General features: G+C 37.6%; 1 protein-coding gene across 2 annotated transcripts in view; it reads left to right on the plus strand.

Moving 5' to 3' along the window:
• Nucleotides 1-13895, plus strand: part of LOC133631238 (carbohydrate sulfotransferase 8-like) — a 134838-nt gene extending 120943 nt beyond the window's left edge. For both annotated transcript variants that reach the window (XM_062023415.1, XM_062023406.1), the window contains one exon: nt 12084-13895. In XM_062023415.1, the coding sequence (XP_061879399.1) occupies nt 12084-13202 (1119 nt within the window). In that variant the 3' untranslated portion in view covers nt 13203-13895. The remainder of the gene's footprint in view (nt 1-12083) is intronic.
• The last annotated feature ends 795 nt before the right edge of the window (nt 13896-14690 follow it).

Consider the following 14690-nt stretch of genomic DNA (forward strand, 5'->3'; position numbering starts at 1 on the left):
AAATGCGTGAAACTCCAAAATATTTGAGTAAAATACAGATTTTCTTCATGCATTTTAGCTGGTTTTAAAATTGTACGAAAATTAAAAAAAATGCGTATTTAAAACGAATCCATTTTTTTATGATAAATATTTCAGCTTTAAAAATCATTTTTAAATCCTGTTAAAATGCGTGAAACTCCAAAATATTTGCATAAAATACCGGTTTTCTTCATGCATTTTAGCTGGTTTTAAATTATACGAAAATAAAGAAAATGCGTATTTAAACTGAATCCATTTTTTTATGATAAATATTGCAGCTTTAAAATCCTTTTTTTAATCCTTCTGAAATGCAGCAAAATCGCATCTGAACTCAAATGCAAAAACAAATAAAAACATACAGTGCATGTGGATGTTACAGCCCCATTCCACAATAGAACAAATTCATTTCATCCTCAGAATTCTACACACAATGACAATGTGAAAAAGTTTTTTATTTTTGCAAATTTATTATAATTAAAAATCGAAGAAATCCCATGTACTCACAGTATTTGTGCAATACTTTGTTGACGCACTTTTGGCTGCAATTACAGCCTCAAGTCTGTTTGACTACGATACCACAAGCTTGGCACTCCTATCTTTGGGCAGTTTCACCCATTCCTTTTTGCAGCAGCACCTCTCAAGCTCCATCAGGTTGGATGGGAGGCGTTGGTTTTCATCCAGGATGTCTCTGTACATTGCTGCATTCATCTTTCCCTCTATCCTGACTAGTCTCCCAGTTCCTGCCGCTAAAAAAACATCCCCACAGCATGATGCTGCCACCACCATGCTTCACTGTAGGGATGGTATTGGCCTGGTGATGAACGATGTCTGGTTTCCTCCAAACATGATGCCTGGCATCCAGGCCAAAGACTTCAATCTTTGTCTCATCAGACCAGAGAATTTTGTTTCTCATGGTCTGAGAGTCTTTTAAGTGCACTCTACTGGGAACTCTACCATACATCTCTCGGAAGAGTCCTGGTGGTTCCAAACTTCTTCCATTTACGGATGATGGAAGCCACTGTGCTCATTTGGACCTTCCACGGCTATTTTTTCTGTACCCCGCCCCAGATTTGCGCCTGGAGACAATCCTGTCTCCGAGCTCTTCAAACAATTCCTTCGACTTTATTCTTGGTTTGTGCTCTGCCATGCACTGGCAAGCGTGGGACCTTATAGACAGGTGTGTGCCCTTTCAAATCATGTCCAACCAACTGAATTTACCACAGGTGGACTCCAATTACGCTGTAGGGACATCTCAAAGATGATCACTTGCAACAGGATGCACCTGAGCTCACTTTTGAGTACATGTAATTTTTTTGTTTAAAAAAAGAACATTTGCAAAGAATTCTGAAAAGAACAACATTTTCACGAGAAATATAACCTTAGAGGAAAATCTAATTTAAAACATTTGTATGCTCGTACAACACTTAAAACTTTTAGCATATCTGTATGTGGGATTAAATTATGGAATGGATGAACCAAATAAATCAAACAAAGCACAAATATGATTCAGTTTAAGAGACTGTTCAAACTACAGGTTTTCACAAAGTACACATAATGTCAGGTTCAAACATCGATAACATCTATTAAACAAGACAAGAAGCAAGGAAATAAACAGAGACGGAATTCAATTTGGCTCAAATTGAGGAGAAATGTCTGGTCTGTACTCTTGCACAGTTTCCAGCACGCTCTGACGAAAAAAAGGTTTACGTCTTCTCCTTTATTTGGATATTCCCTGTTTACACAACAACAGCTGTTTCTAAAGGAAGTATGTATATGATCGAGCTTGGGCAGGTCTTGGATGACAATAGATAACCCCCCCCCCCCCCCCCTGTCTCCTCCCATCGTTACACAGCGGAATTTTCCAAGCCTTTGGCTTGGTGCAACAAAGACAGCTTCTTGTCTGTTCATTGGGAACTTAGAGAACGGAAAGTTTTTTGATAATTTACATACAATTTTTCTAACACAACAGTAATTATGATGAACATCTTGAACCTTTTTATTTTATTTATTTATTTATTTTTTTAGATAATGATTTTTTATGTATTTAATATCTGTTTACTTAGTATGGTATATTATTTACGTATTATTTATTTATTCACTGTTCTGTTACAAAGAACAAGTAAATGGGATAAAATTGCTATGGTATGAAAAGTGGTAGGATTAAATAAGCTCAGCTTCTTCCTACTCCTTTTCGGACTTGCTGCAATGAAACAACTGGAAATATGTGATGCGTTACATTGAATCGTATGCACGTTCGAAATAAACGGAAACTGAACTGAACTGAACCGACCATTGCTTTTATGGGGTATTGTGTGTAGAATTGTCAGGACAAAAATGAATGTATTCAATTTTTGAATAAGGCTGCAACATAACAAAATGTGGGAAAAAATGAAACACTGTGAGTACTTTCCGGACGCACTGTGTTTTAGCTGCTTTTAAGTAAACATATATAATATACAACAATTAATTATTTCAAAATAATAATTTCTTTCAATACTTTTGACCTAAAGCCATGTAAAACATTTATAGCTTCTAACTGCTTTTGAAAATTTGATACCAATGCATGTGACGTGTTTGTCAAATAGTTTTACATGGGGATGATGTTTGTATGCACACACACACACACACACACACACACACACACACACACACACACACACACACACGCACACACTCTGTCACAAACCATTAGCGTCACCATCCCGCCACTAAAACCTCCCATAAATTGTTTAGTTGCGGGAAAGAATAAGAACGTCTGCGGGCTTCTCTTGGCAACTTCACAAGTTCAACTTTTACTTTCTGAGTGAAAGCGACAGAAGACAGTTTTGATGGTGTGTGTTTCGATTCTTTCCAAAGTGACCCCACCAACGGCATACAAAATACTAGGAGTGTCCTGATACCACGTATCAGGCATCGGTCCGATATCGGTAAAAAAACAAAAACAAGTTACGGCTGATATCGGCTTGCATCTGAAATCCAAAATCAGTGCTGCAGCATGTTTATATCTAAATGTCCTCTAATACAGTGTTTTTCAACCACTGTGCTGATACAGTCTGGTGTGCCGTGGGAGTTTATGTAATTTCGCCTATTTAGGTTAAAAATATTCCTTGCAAACTAGTAATTATAATTCGCAAATGTGCCGTTGTTGAGTGTCGGTGCTGTCTCAAGCTCGGCTGAGTAACCATGTAATACTCGACGACAGCAGGAGGCAGTGTGCAGGTAAAAAGGTATCTAATACTTAAACCAAAAAAATCAACAAAAGGCGAGTGCCGCTAAAAAAAGGAATTAAAGCTTGGGGAAGGCTGTGCAGAACCAAACTAAAACTGAACTGGCTGCCAAGTAAACAAAAACAGAATGCTGGACGACAGCAAAGACTTACAGAGTGTGGAGCAGACGGCGTCCACCAAGTACATCCGAACATGACATGACAATCAACAATGTCCACACAAAGAAGCACAGCGACAACGGAAATAGTCTTGATTGTTAAAACAAATGGGGTGCGGGGAATAGCGCTTAAGGAAGACATGAAACTGCAACAGGAAAATACCAACAAAACAGGAAAAGTCACCAAAATAGCAGGGCAGGACGAGAACTATAACACTACACAGAGGAAGACACCAAAAAACTCCAAATAAGTCACGGTGTGATGTGACAGGTCGTGACAGTACACCTACTTAGAGACAAGAGCTATAGTGATGCAAGCTTGGTTATGGTTTGAATTCATATCCAACACTTGTGAGAACAAATACATGCCGACATATTTATTATAAAGTGGCCCGGATATGAGTTTAAATAAATAATTATACAACCTGTCATTATTCACTCAGTTTCCCCTCACTTCATAGCGTAAGGTAGAGAGCCCCTTTAGTGCGTCAGTATCCAATCCATTCCACTTGTTCATATAGAAAATGCCCACATCACTCAAAATCCAGTCCGCATTTTCTCTGCGACCTTGCTTGCGGTCCTGCAGGTGTACGAAGCACATTAGCACACAGCACTGCAGAACAAGAACCTTGTGTCTACAATTGTAAATAATTTAGTTTTTAAGTTTTGTGTTTCTTGTAGAATCTATATAAAGTAATATACTATTGTTAAAATAATGAAAACAAGATCATTAAATATATTTGTTTTATTGTATTGTTACATTAATAGTTGTTGTATTATTATAGGATGGCTTGTTAAACATTTCATAGGATTTTCAGAGGGTGGAAAAACCAAGAAATTTTATATGAAATGTAAAATGAATAAATACATAAAAAGAAAAAGAAAAAAAATGGTTAAAAGCCATCGTCGTATATGTGTGTATAAATGTTTCTCATTTCTATTCAGACTTCCATATATATTTAATTTCCTTAACGGCTTGCCATAATATATATATATGTATATATATATATATATATATATATATATATATATATATATATATATATATATATATATATATATATATATATATATATATATATATATATATATATATATATATATATATATATATATATATATATATATATATATATATATATATATATATATATATATATATATATATATATATATATATATATTATATACAAGCCATATTATCCCGATCTAGATATTACTTTAATTCAAGTAATTAAGTAATATTTCCAGGGCTTGAATTTACAACCATTTTAGTCACATATGTGCCCAAAAATGTAATCTGTGCAACTTCAAAATATTTGGGAACAAACAATTATTGTATTGTGAGCTAAAGTGGGGGCATTAGCCTCTATGTTGTGAATGAATAACATAGAGGCTAATGCCATGACTTTCATTGTGTTTCAGTGTATCTTGAAGGATCATGCAAGTAATTGTTTCTTGTTGATGCTGTAAACAAAATGTCACTGTGCAAACCCATGTTTGTTGTTGTACTGAACACAGATTGAAACTAAACCGACTGAAATAATAATAATAACAATTAATAATTTCTAAGTCTTTGTTAGCCGTTTGTGAAGTTTTGTGCTCGTGCGCTACGTTCGCTCGCATCCTGTGCATCTCCTGGGGGCTAAGCCCCCCCCTGTCCATAAAAGCTAGTGACGCCCCTGCGCTAAGTGTTCAAAATAGCCACCCTTTGCTCTGATTACTGCTTTGCACACTCTTGGCATTCTCTCGATGAGCTTCAAGCAAATCTGTGAAGTGACTACCTCTTAAAGCTCATCGAGAGAATGCCAAGAGTGTGCAAAGCAGTAATCAGAGCAACCTACCGCGTTAAACAGAAGAAGAGCATCTTTCCAAAAACCTCCTAGAGCAAGAATGTTGCCCTTCTAGCCAGGTGGGGGATGATCCCAGATCCATGGCGCCCTCATCACTTGTAAAATTCGAATGATTCATCCAGACCATTGGCTTTATGACAGCATCAGTGCGTCTAATTGAAATCAAATGTCAGTGTGCACCTGGCTTGGGGCAACACGGCATCATCGGGTAGCAGATTTCCATTTAGATTTCCCATGAAGTGCTTACAGGACTCTTTACGATACCGCCAAGGTTGATATTCACAACAAGGCATGCGTTGGCTTCGGCCAGCGATGCGTGTGACATTTGTGTTAACACACCAGCAGACCTTTCTCAGTGTTGCGGTGCAACAGCACCATCCAGTGGCGAGCTGAAGCAATTGTGCAGCAAATGTACTTCACATAATTATAAATTAGTGCTGCCAAATTATTATTATTTTTAAATCAAATTGTTTTAATTCGTAATAATCATGATTAAGCACAGGTTATTGCTCGTTTGCATTATTTAAATTAACTTCAGGTGCCCAGTAATTAGACACAAATTAAATATTATTGTCAGAATGTCATAAATAAAGCACAGGTGTCAAACTCAAGGATTGGGGGCCACTTCATTTTATTTAGCCCTCGAAAGCTTGGAAATAATATGTATCAATAAAGTGCTGGTACTTTTCTTACTAAATGTATTATTCCTTTCTTTTTTTGGGAGAAAAAAAAATAGATGTACTCCATGTAATCGCAAATTAAGTGCACCTAAATATTGTCTAATTATGCAAAAATATATTATCAAACATTCAAACCATTTTTAAATAGAAATAAATACTAATAATAATGATTTCAAAGCAAGTTATCCAGCAAATTGTGCAATGTAAAAGTAGCAATAGATTTCATGGTAGAATTGTGAAATTTACTGTGGTTTTTATAGCATTTTTCTCTAAATGAACAAACCACTACTTTTTTTATTTATTTTTACTGTAATAAACTGTGGTGTCGTTTTGGCATTTACAGGAATACACCGAAAAATCTACAGTTGTTGTTTTGCGGTAAAAAAAACAAAACAACAACAACAACAAAAACTGGCAGTTCAGGTGCCAACATTTTACTGGAAAATTGCAGTTTTTCCATTCCAACTCACACTTTCCCAAGTTCCAAACCAAATTCCGGTTTTCCAGGAAATTCAAACTCTTCTACCTTACACATTTTTCACCCGATTCAAACCGTTCCAACGTCAAACTGTTCCGCCTATTCGGGAATCTTGGGCTTTCCCTTGACAAATTCCAAAAATTCCCAGATTTCCCAGAATTCGAGGTTTCCCGGGACATGTTTCCCATTCAAAATGAATTGGACATTTTTCAAACTTCCCCCATTTCCACATTTTCAACTGATTCAAACCATTTCACATTCAACATATTCCACTTATCCTGGACATTAAAAATATATTTTTTCCAAGTTCAAAAAAATTCCAGGAATTCCCGTTTTATCAAACCCTTTTTTGACCCCTTTTTCTGGCGACTACTCCTTCCACATTTTTCAACCCACTTCAACCGTACCACTGTCAAAACATTCCTCTTAATCAGGACAAAAAACAACGTTGTTTTTTTAACTGCAAAAATACCCGGTTTTCCACAAATTCACGGAATTCCTTAATACCATTTCTCACTTGAAAATGTTACTACTTCAACATTTCTCGACCGATTACAAAAATTCCAACATCAACTCATTCAGACCATTCAAGTTTTTTACTATTTTGGAAAAAATTCCCGCTTTTCCCGAAATTCAGTATTACCATTTCTCAATTAAAAAACTGTTACTACTTCAACATTTCTTGACCGATTTAAACAATTCCAACACCAACCAATTCAGCTCATTCAGGGCATTCATGCTCCTAATCATTTTCAAATAATCTCGCTTTTACCCAAATTCTGTAATTTCCAGGAAGTTCCCATTGAAATGAATGGAACATTTTTCCAAGTTGCACAATTTCCACATTTTTCACCCTATTCAAACCACTCCAACATCAACACATTCCACTCATCCTGGGCATTCAAACTCAAGTTCCAAGTTCCAAAGCAAATTCCGGTTTTCCTGGAAATTCACATTTTTCATCTGATTCAAACCGTTCCAATGTCAAACTGTTATAGCCTATTCGGGAATCGTTGGCTTTCCCTTTAAAAAAAATTCCAAAAATTCCCAGATTTCCCAGAATTCAAGGTTTTCCGGGACATTTTTCCCATTCAAAATGAATTGGACATGTTTTCAAACTTCTACCATTTCCACATTTTTCAACTAATTCAAACCATTTCACATTCAACATATTCCACTTATCCTGGACATTCAAAATATCATGTTTCCAAGTTCAAAAAAATTCCAAGAATTTCCATAATTTCCCGTTGTATCAAACCCTTTTTTGACCCCTTTTTCTGGCGACTACTCCTTCCACATTTTTCAACCCACTTTAACCGTACCACTGTCAAAACATTCCTCTTAATCAGGACGAACTGCAAAAATACCCAGTTTTCCTGAAATTCCCGGAATTCCTTAATACCATTTCTCAACTGAAAATGTTACTACTTCAACATTTCTTGACCGCTTTGAAAAATTCTAACACCAACCACTTCAGAACATTCAAGTTTTTTACCTTTTTTTTTTTAATTCTTGTTTTTACCGAAATTCCCTAATACCATTTACTACTTCAACATTTCTTGCACGATTTAAACAATTCCAACACCAACCAATTCAGCTCATTCAAGATATTCATGCTCCTAGTCATTTTCACAAAAAATCCTGCGTTTCCCCAAATTCTCAAATTTCCAGGAAGTTCCCATTGAAATGAATGGAACGTTTTTCCAAGTTGCACAATTTCCACATTTTTCAACCTGTTCAAACCACTAAAACATCAACACATTCCACTCATCCTGGACATTCAAACTCAAGTTCCAAAGCAAATTCCGGTTTTCCTGGAAATTCACATTTTTCACCTGATTCAAACCGTTCCAATGTCAAACTGTTCAGCCTATTCCGGAATCCTGGGCTTTCCCTTGGCAAATTCCAAAAATTCCCAGATTTCCCAGAATTCAAGGTTTTCCGGGACATTTTTCCCATTCAAAATGAATTGGACATTTTTTCAAACTTCCACCATTTCCACATTTTTCAACTAATTCAAACCATTTCACATTCAACATATTCCACTTATCCTGGACATTCAAAATATAATTTTTCCAAGTTCAAAAAAATTCCAAGAATTTCCATAATTTCCCGTTGTATCAAACCCTTTTTTGACCCCTTTTTCTGGCGACTACTCCTTCCACATTTTTCAACCCACTTTAACCGTACCACTGTCAAAACATTCCTCTTAATCAGGACGACCTGCAAAAATACCCAGTTTTCCTGAAATTCCCGGAATTCCTTAATACCATTTCTCAACTGAAAATGTTACTACTTCAACATTTCTTGACCGCTTTGAAAAATTCTAACACCAACCACTTCAGAACATTCAAGTTTTTTACCATTTTTTTTTTTATTCTTGTTTTTACCGAAATTCCCTAATACCATTTACTACTTCAACATTTCTTGCACGATTTAAACAATTCCAACACCAACCAATTCAGCTCATTCAAGATATTCATGCTCCTAGTCATTTTCAAAAAAAATCCTGCGTTTCCCCAAATTCTCAAATTTCCAGGAAGTTCCCATTGAAATGAATGGAACGTTTTTCCAAGTTGCACAATTTCCACATTTTTCAACCTGTTCAAACCACTCCAACATCAACACATTCCACTCATCCTGGACATTCAAACTCAAGTTCCAAAGCAAATTCCGGTTTTCCTGGAAATTCACATTTTTCACCTGATTCAAACCGTTCCAATGTCAAACTGTTCAGCCTATTCGGGAATCGTGGGCTTTCCCTTGGCAAATTCCAAAAATTCCCAGATTTCCCAGAATTCAAGGTTTTCCGGGACATTTTTCCCATTCAAAATGAATTGGACATTTTTTCAAACTTCCACCTTTTCCACATTTTTCAACTGATTCAAACCATTTCACATTCAACATATTCCACTTATCCCTGGACATTCAAAATATCATTCCAGGAATTCCCAGAATTCCCGTTTGATCAAACCCTTTTTTGACCCTTTTTTCTGGCGACTACTCCTTCCACATTTTTCAACCCACTTTAACCGTTCCACTGTCAAAACATTCCTCTTAATCAGGACAAAAAACAAAGTTGTTTTTTGAACTGCAAAAATACCCGGTTTTCCCGAAATTCCCGGAAAGCCTTAATACCATTTCTCAACTGAAAATGTTACTACTTCAACAATTCTCGACCGCTTTGAAAAATTCTAACACCAACCAATTCAGAACATTCAAGTTTTTTACCATTTTTTTTTTTTAATTCTCGTTTTTACCGAAATTCCCGAAGACCATTTACTACTTCAACATTTCTTGCCCGACTTAAACAATTCCAACACCAACCAATTCAGCTCATTCAGGACATTCATGCTCCTAGTCCATCCATCCATCCATTTCCTACCACGTGTCCCTTATGGGGTAGCGGGGGGTGCTGGAGCCTATCTCAGCTGCATTCGGGCGGAAGGCGGGGTACACCCTTGACAAGTCGCCACCTCATCGCGGGGCCAACACAGATAGACAGACAACATTCACACTCACATTCACACACTAGGGCCAATTTAATGTTGCCAATCAACCTATCCCCAGGTGCATGTCTTTGGAGGTGGGAGGAAGCCGGAGTACCCGGAGGGAACCCACGCAGTCACGGGGAGAACATGCAAACTCCACACAGAAAGATCCCGAGCCCGGGATTGAACTCAGGACTACTCAGGACCTTTGTATTCTGAGGGGCATGCACTAACCCCTGTTTCACCGTGTTGCCCATGCTCTTGGTCCAGTGGTTCTTAACCTGGGTTCGATCGAACCCTAGGGGTTCGGTGAGTCGGGCTCAGGGGTTCGGCGGAGGTCGAGACTCACCCGACTCATCGTGTAAATAAAAACTTTTCCCTATCGGCGTATTACGGATACAGCAACTGCAGAGGTCACACTGATTTGCAGGTGTGTAATTTGTTGTGAGTTTATGCACTGTGTTAGTTTTCTTCTTTGAACAAGGTGATGTTCATGCACGGTTCATTTTGTGCACTAGTAAAAAAACAGGGTAACACTTTAGTAAGGGGAACACATTCATCATTAATTAGTTGCTTATTAACATGCAAATTAGTAACATATTGGCTCTTAACTAGTCATTATTAAGTACTTATTAATGCCTTATTCGGCATGGCCGTATTATAACCCTAACCCTCTAACCCTGGCCCGAACCCTCTAACCCTAACCCTAACCAAATAACTCTAAATTAAGTCTTTGTTACTTAGAATATGTTCCCCTAGTGTCCAAAAAAAACTATAAATTAAGTCTTTGTTACTTAGAATATGTTTCCCATACTAAAGTGTTACCAAAAACATATAACTTTGTGTTGAATTTGAAAAAAAAAAAAACATTTAATTTTTCAATAAAGAAGGGTTCGGTAAATGCGCATATGAAACTGGTGGGGTTCGGTACTTCCAACAAGGTTAAGAACCACTGTCCTAGTCATTTGAAAAAAAATCCCGCGTTTCCCCAAATTCTCAAATTTTCAGGAAGTTCCCATTGAAATTATTGGAACGTTTTTCGAAGTTGCACAATTTCCACATTTTTCAACCTATTCAAACCATTCCAACATCTACACATTCCACTCATCCTCGACATTCAAACTCAAACGTTCCCAAGATCCAAACCAAATTCTGGTTTACCTGGAAATTCAAACTCTTCAACATTCAAACCATTCCAACATTCAAACTAGAGATGTTCGATAATATCGGCCTGCCGATATTATCGGCCGATAAATGCTTTAAAATGTAAAATCGGAAATTATCGGTATCGTTTTTTTTTTATTATCGGTATTGTTTTTGTTTTTTTTGTTTTTTTGTTTTTTTAATTAAATCAACATAAAAAACACAAGATACACTTACAATTAGTGCACCAACCCAAAAAACCTCCCTCCCCCATTTACACTCATTCACACTCATTCACACAAAAGGGTTGTTTCTTTCTGTTATTAATATTCTGGTTCCTACATTATATATCAATATATATCAATACAGTCTGCAAGGGATACAGTCCGTAAGCACACATGAATGTGCGTGCTGCTGGTCCACTAATAGTACTAACCTTTTAACAGTTAATTTGACTCATTTTCATTAATTACTAGTTTCTATGTAACTGTTTTTATATTGTTTTACTTTCTTTTTTATTCAAGAAAATATTTGTATTTTATTTCATTTTTTTTAAAAGGACCTTATCTTCACCATACCTGGTTGTCCAAATTAGGCATAATAATGTGTTAATTCCACGACTGTATATATCGGCATAGGTTGATATCGGTATCGGTAATTAAGAGTTGGACAATATCGGAATATCGGATATCGGCAAAAAAGGCATTATCGGACATCCCTAATTCAAACCATTACAACATTCAAACTATTCTTACATTCATACTACATTCTGTCAGCATTTCACCTCAACTTCAGCATTGAATCCACCCATCCATCCATTTTCTACCGCTTGTCCCCTTCGGGGAGCCTATCTCAGCTGCATTTGGGCGGAAGGCGGTGTACACCCTGGACAAATCGCCAACTTCATCATTCACACGCAATTCCTTCAGGAATTGCCTCATCCAGTTATCATAATATTGTTGTATAAATACATGTATTTTTTTGTTAAAACTCACCTCTTACAACTTGTGTTTGTCCCTTTTTTCCCCCCCGCCAGACCTTTTCCAGTCAGGACAAAGAGAGAGGAAAGTCCGACCAGGAGGCTGCGGACGGCGTCTTGCTGAGTCCGATCTCCCCCATGCAGTTCCCGCACTTTTGGAAGAGCAAGCAGCTGGCCACCCCCGGATCCCGCGAGCAGGACATGGGCTCGCCGCGTGTCTCCAAGAGACACCGCAAGCTGCTGAAAACAAGCCCTCCCGTCCAACACGACAACGGCCGCAACGCCTCGTCCTCGTCTCCCTCCGCCTGGTCCTCCTCGGGCCGGTCCTCCCTCCAGCGCTGGAGGAACCTCTCCCTGGTGCTGGAGCGGCGGCGCCAGCTGATGAAGAAGATGTGCGCCAAGTACAAGAGCAGCATTTCCAGGACCATCACGAGGCACCACGTGAAGAACATCTACGTGGAGGACAAGTACAAGCTGCTGTACTGCCAGGTGCCCAAGGCGGGCTGCTCCAACTGGAAGCGGACCCTGATGGTGCTGGCGGGCCAGGCCTCCGACGCCCGCAGCATCAACCACGACGCCGTTCACTACGGCAACCACCTGAAGACGCTGGACAGCTTCGACAGGCAGGGGATCACGCGGCGCCTGGGGACGTACACCAAGGTCCTGTTCGTGCGAGAGCCCTTGGAGAGGATGGTGTCGGCCTACAGGGATAAATTCGAGAACCCCAACAACTACTACCACTCGCTCTTCGGTAAACCCATCATCTCCAAGTACAGGGTCAACGCATCCAGGGCGGCTTTGGATTCGGGGAACGGCGTCACCTTCCAGGAGTTCGTCCACTACCTGCTGGACGTCCACCGGCCCGTGGGCATGGACATCCACTGGGAGGCGGCCAACCAGCTGTGCAACCCGTGTCTCATAGACTACGACTTCATCGGCAAGTTCGAGAACATGGACGACGAGTCCAACCTCCTCCTGCGCTTGGCGGGGGCGCCCGGGAACCTGACGTTGCCCAGTTTCAAGGACCGCAACCCGGCCGACAAGAGGACCTCCTCGCAGATAACGCAGAAGTACTTTGCGCAGGTCGGCGCCTTGGAGAGACAACGGGTTTACGACTTCTACTACATGGACTATCTCATGTTTAACTACTCCAAACCTTTTCAGGATTTATACTGATCGACTCCCGTCAACACCGCCGGGTCATCTAGTTAAAGCTTTTATTTTGAAGTTCAAAAAAAAAAAAACACTTTCTACCAGATTACAAGATGCAAACACATAAATAATGCTGCATTAGGTTGATGTGATGTTTCAAAAATACTATTGACTGTCTTTAAATTGTCTACTCTACATTATCTATTATCTACTAGCACACGGTGAGGTAGAATTTTCCAATGATAAATGTTATGCTTCTTGAAAAAAAAATAGTTTGATAGCGTTCAACAGGCTTTAAATGATGTCTTGCTGTAAGTCAAATAGGAAATGCAAAGGCTTGGTAAGGGTTAGCTTGGTGCATTGAGTACGAGGGCCATACAGGAAATAACCACAAACTGACTAAGTTGGACTTTTAGCAGCACATTTAACACAAATTATACAGTACAGGCCACAAGTTTGGACACACCTTCTCATTTCAATGCGTTTCCTTTATTTTCATGACTATTTACATTGTAGATTGTCACTGAAGGCATCAAAACTCTGACACCTGTGAAGTGAAAACCCTTTCAGGTGACTACCTCTTAAAGCTCATTAAGAGAATGCCAAGAGTGTGCAAAAAAGTAATCGGAGCAAAGGGTGGTTATTTTGAAGAAACTAGAATATAAAACATGTTTTCAGTTATTTCACCTTTTTTTTGTGTGTTAAGTACATAACTCCACATGTGTTCATTCATAGTTTTGATGCCTTCAGTGACAATCTACAATGTAAATAGTCGCGAAAATAAAGAAAATGCATTGAATGAGAAGGTGTGTCCAAACTTTTGGCCTGTACTGTATAATTTTTATCATCAAAATAATTTAACAAAAATTACATATTTTCTATCATCAGAATAATTTTACAAAAATGATACAATTTCTATAAACAGAATAATATAACAAAAAATACATATTTTGTATCATCAAAATAAACTGTTATTTTTACATTTGTTATAATATTCTTGAAATAGTATGATATTTTTTTCTTGAAATAGACATTTTTTTTCTTCTCAAAAAACATGTTTTTTTTGTGAATTAAATCATTGCTTGAGAAAATGCATTATTTTTGTTTTAATTCATATATTTTTAAAACGTTTTAAAACGATGACTTTATACTTTCTTGCTTGTAAACATTTTGTTGAAAAAGGATACGTTCGTCAAAAAAGGGTTTTTTGAAAATTGCAACTTTTTCTTGAAAATGTTGTACTTTTTTGTTTGGATTCAGACATTTTTTGGGGAAAATTAAAAAATAAATGTCTTTTTGACAACTTTTTTGAGGAAAAATATTTACCAAAAAAAATATTGTATTTTTTTTTTCAAATGTTGTCCTAAAAAACATTTTTTTTGTACAAAAAATAAATTGTTTCTGTCAAAAAAAAATGTTTTTGTCAAAAATAGCTATTTTGTAAAAAAAAAAAAAAACGATGTGTTCGAAAATAAAACTTTCCTCTGAGAAAAAATGTTTTTGTATATAGAT

Source organism: Entelurus aequoreus, linkage group LG02 (genome assembly GCF_033978785.1).
Source record: "Entelurus aequoreus isolate RoL-2023_Sb linkage group LG02, RoL_Eaeq_v1.1, whole genome shotgun sequence".
Lineage (NCBI taxonomy): Eukaryota > Metazoa > Chordata > Actinopteri > Syngnathiformes > Syngnathidae > Entelurus > Entelurus aequoreus.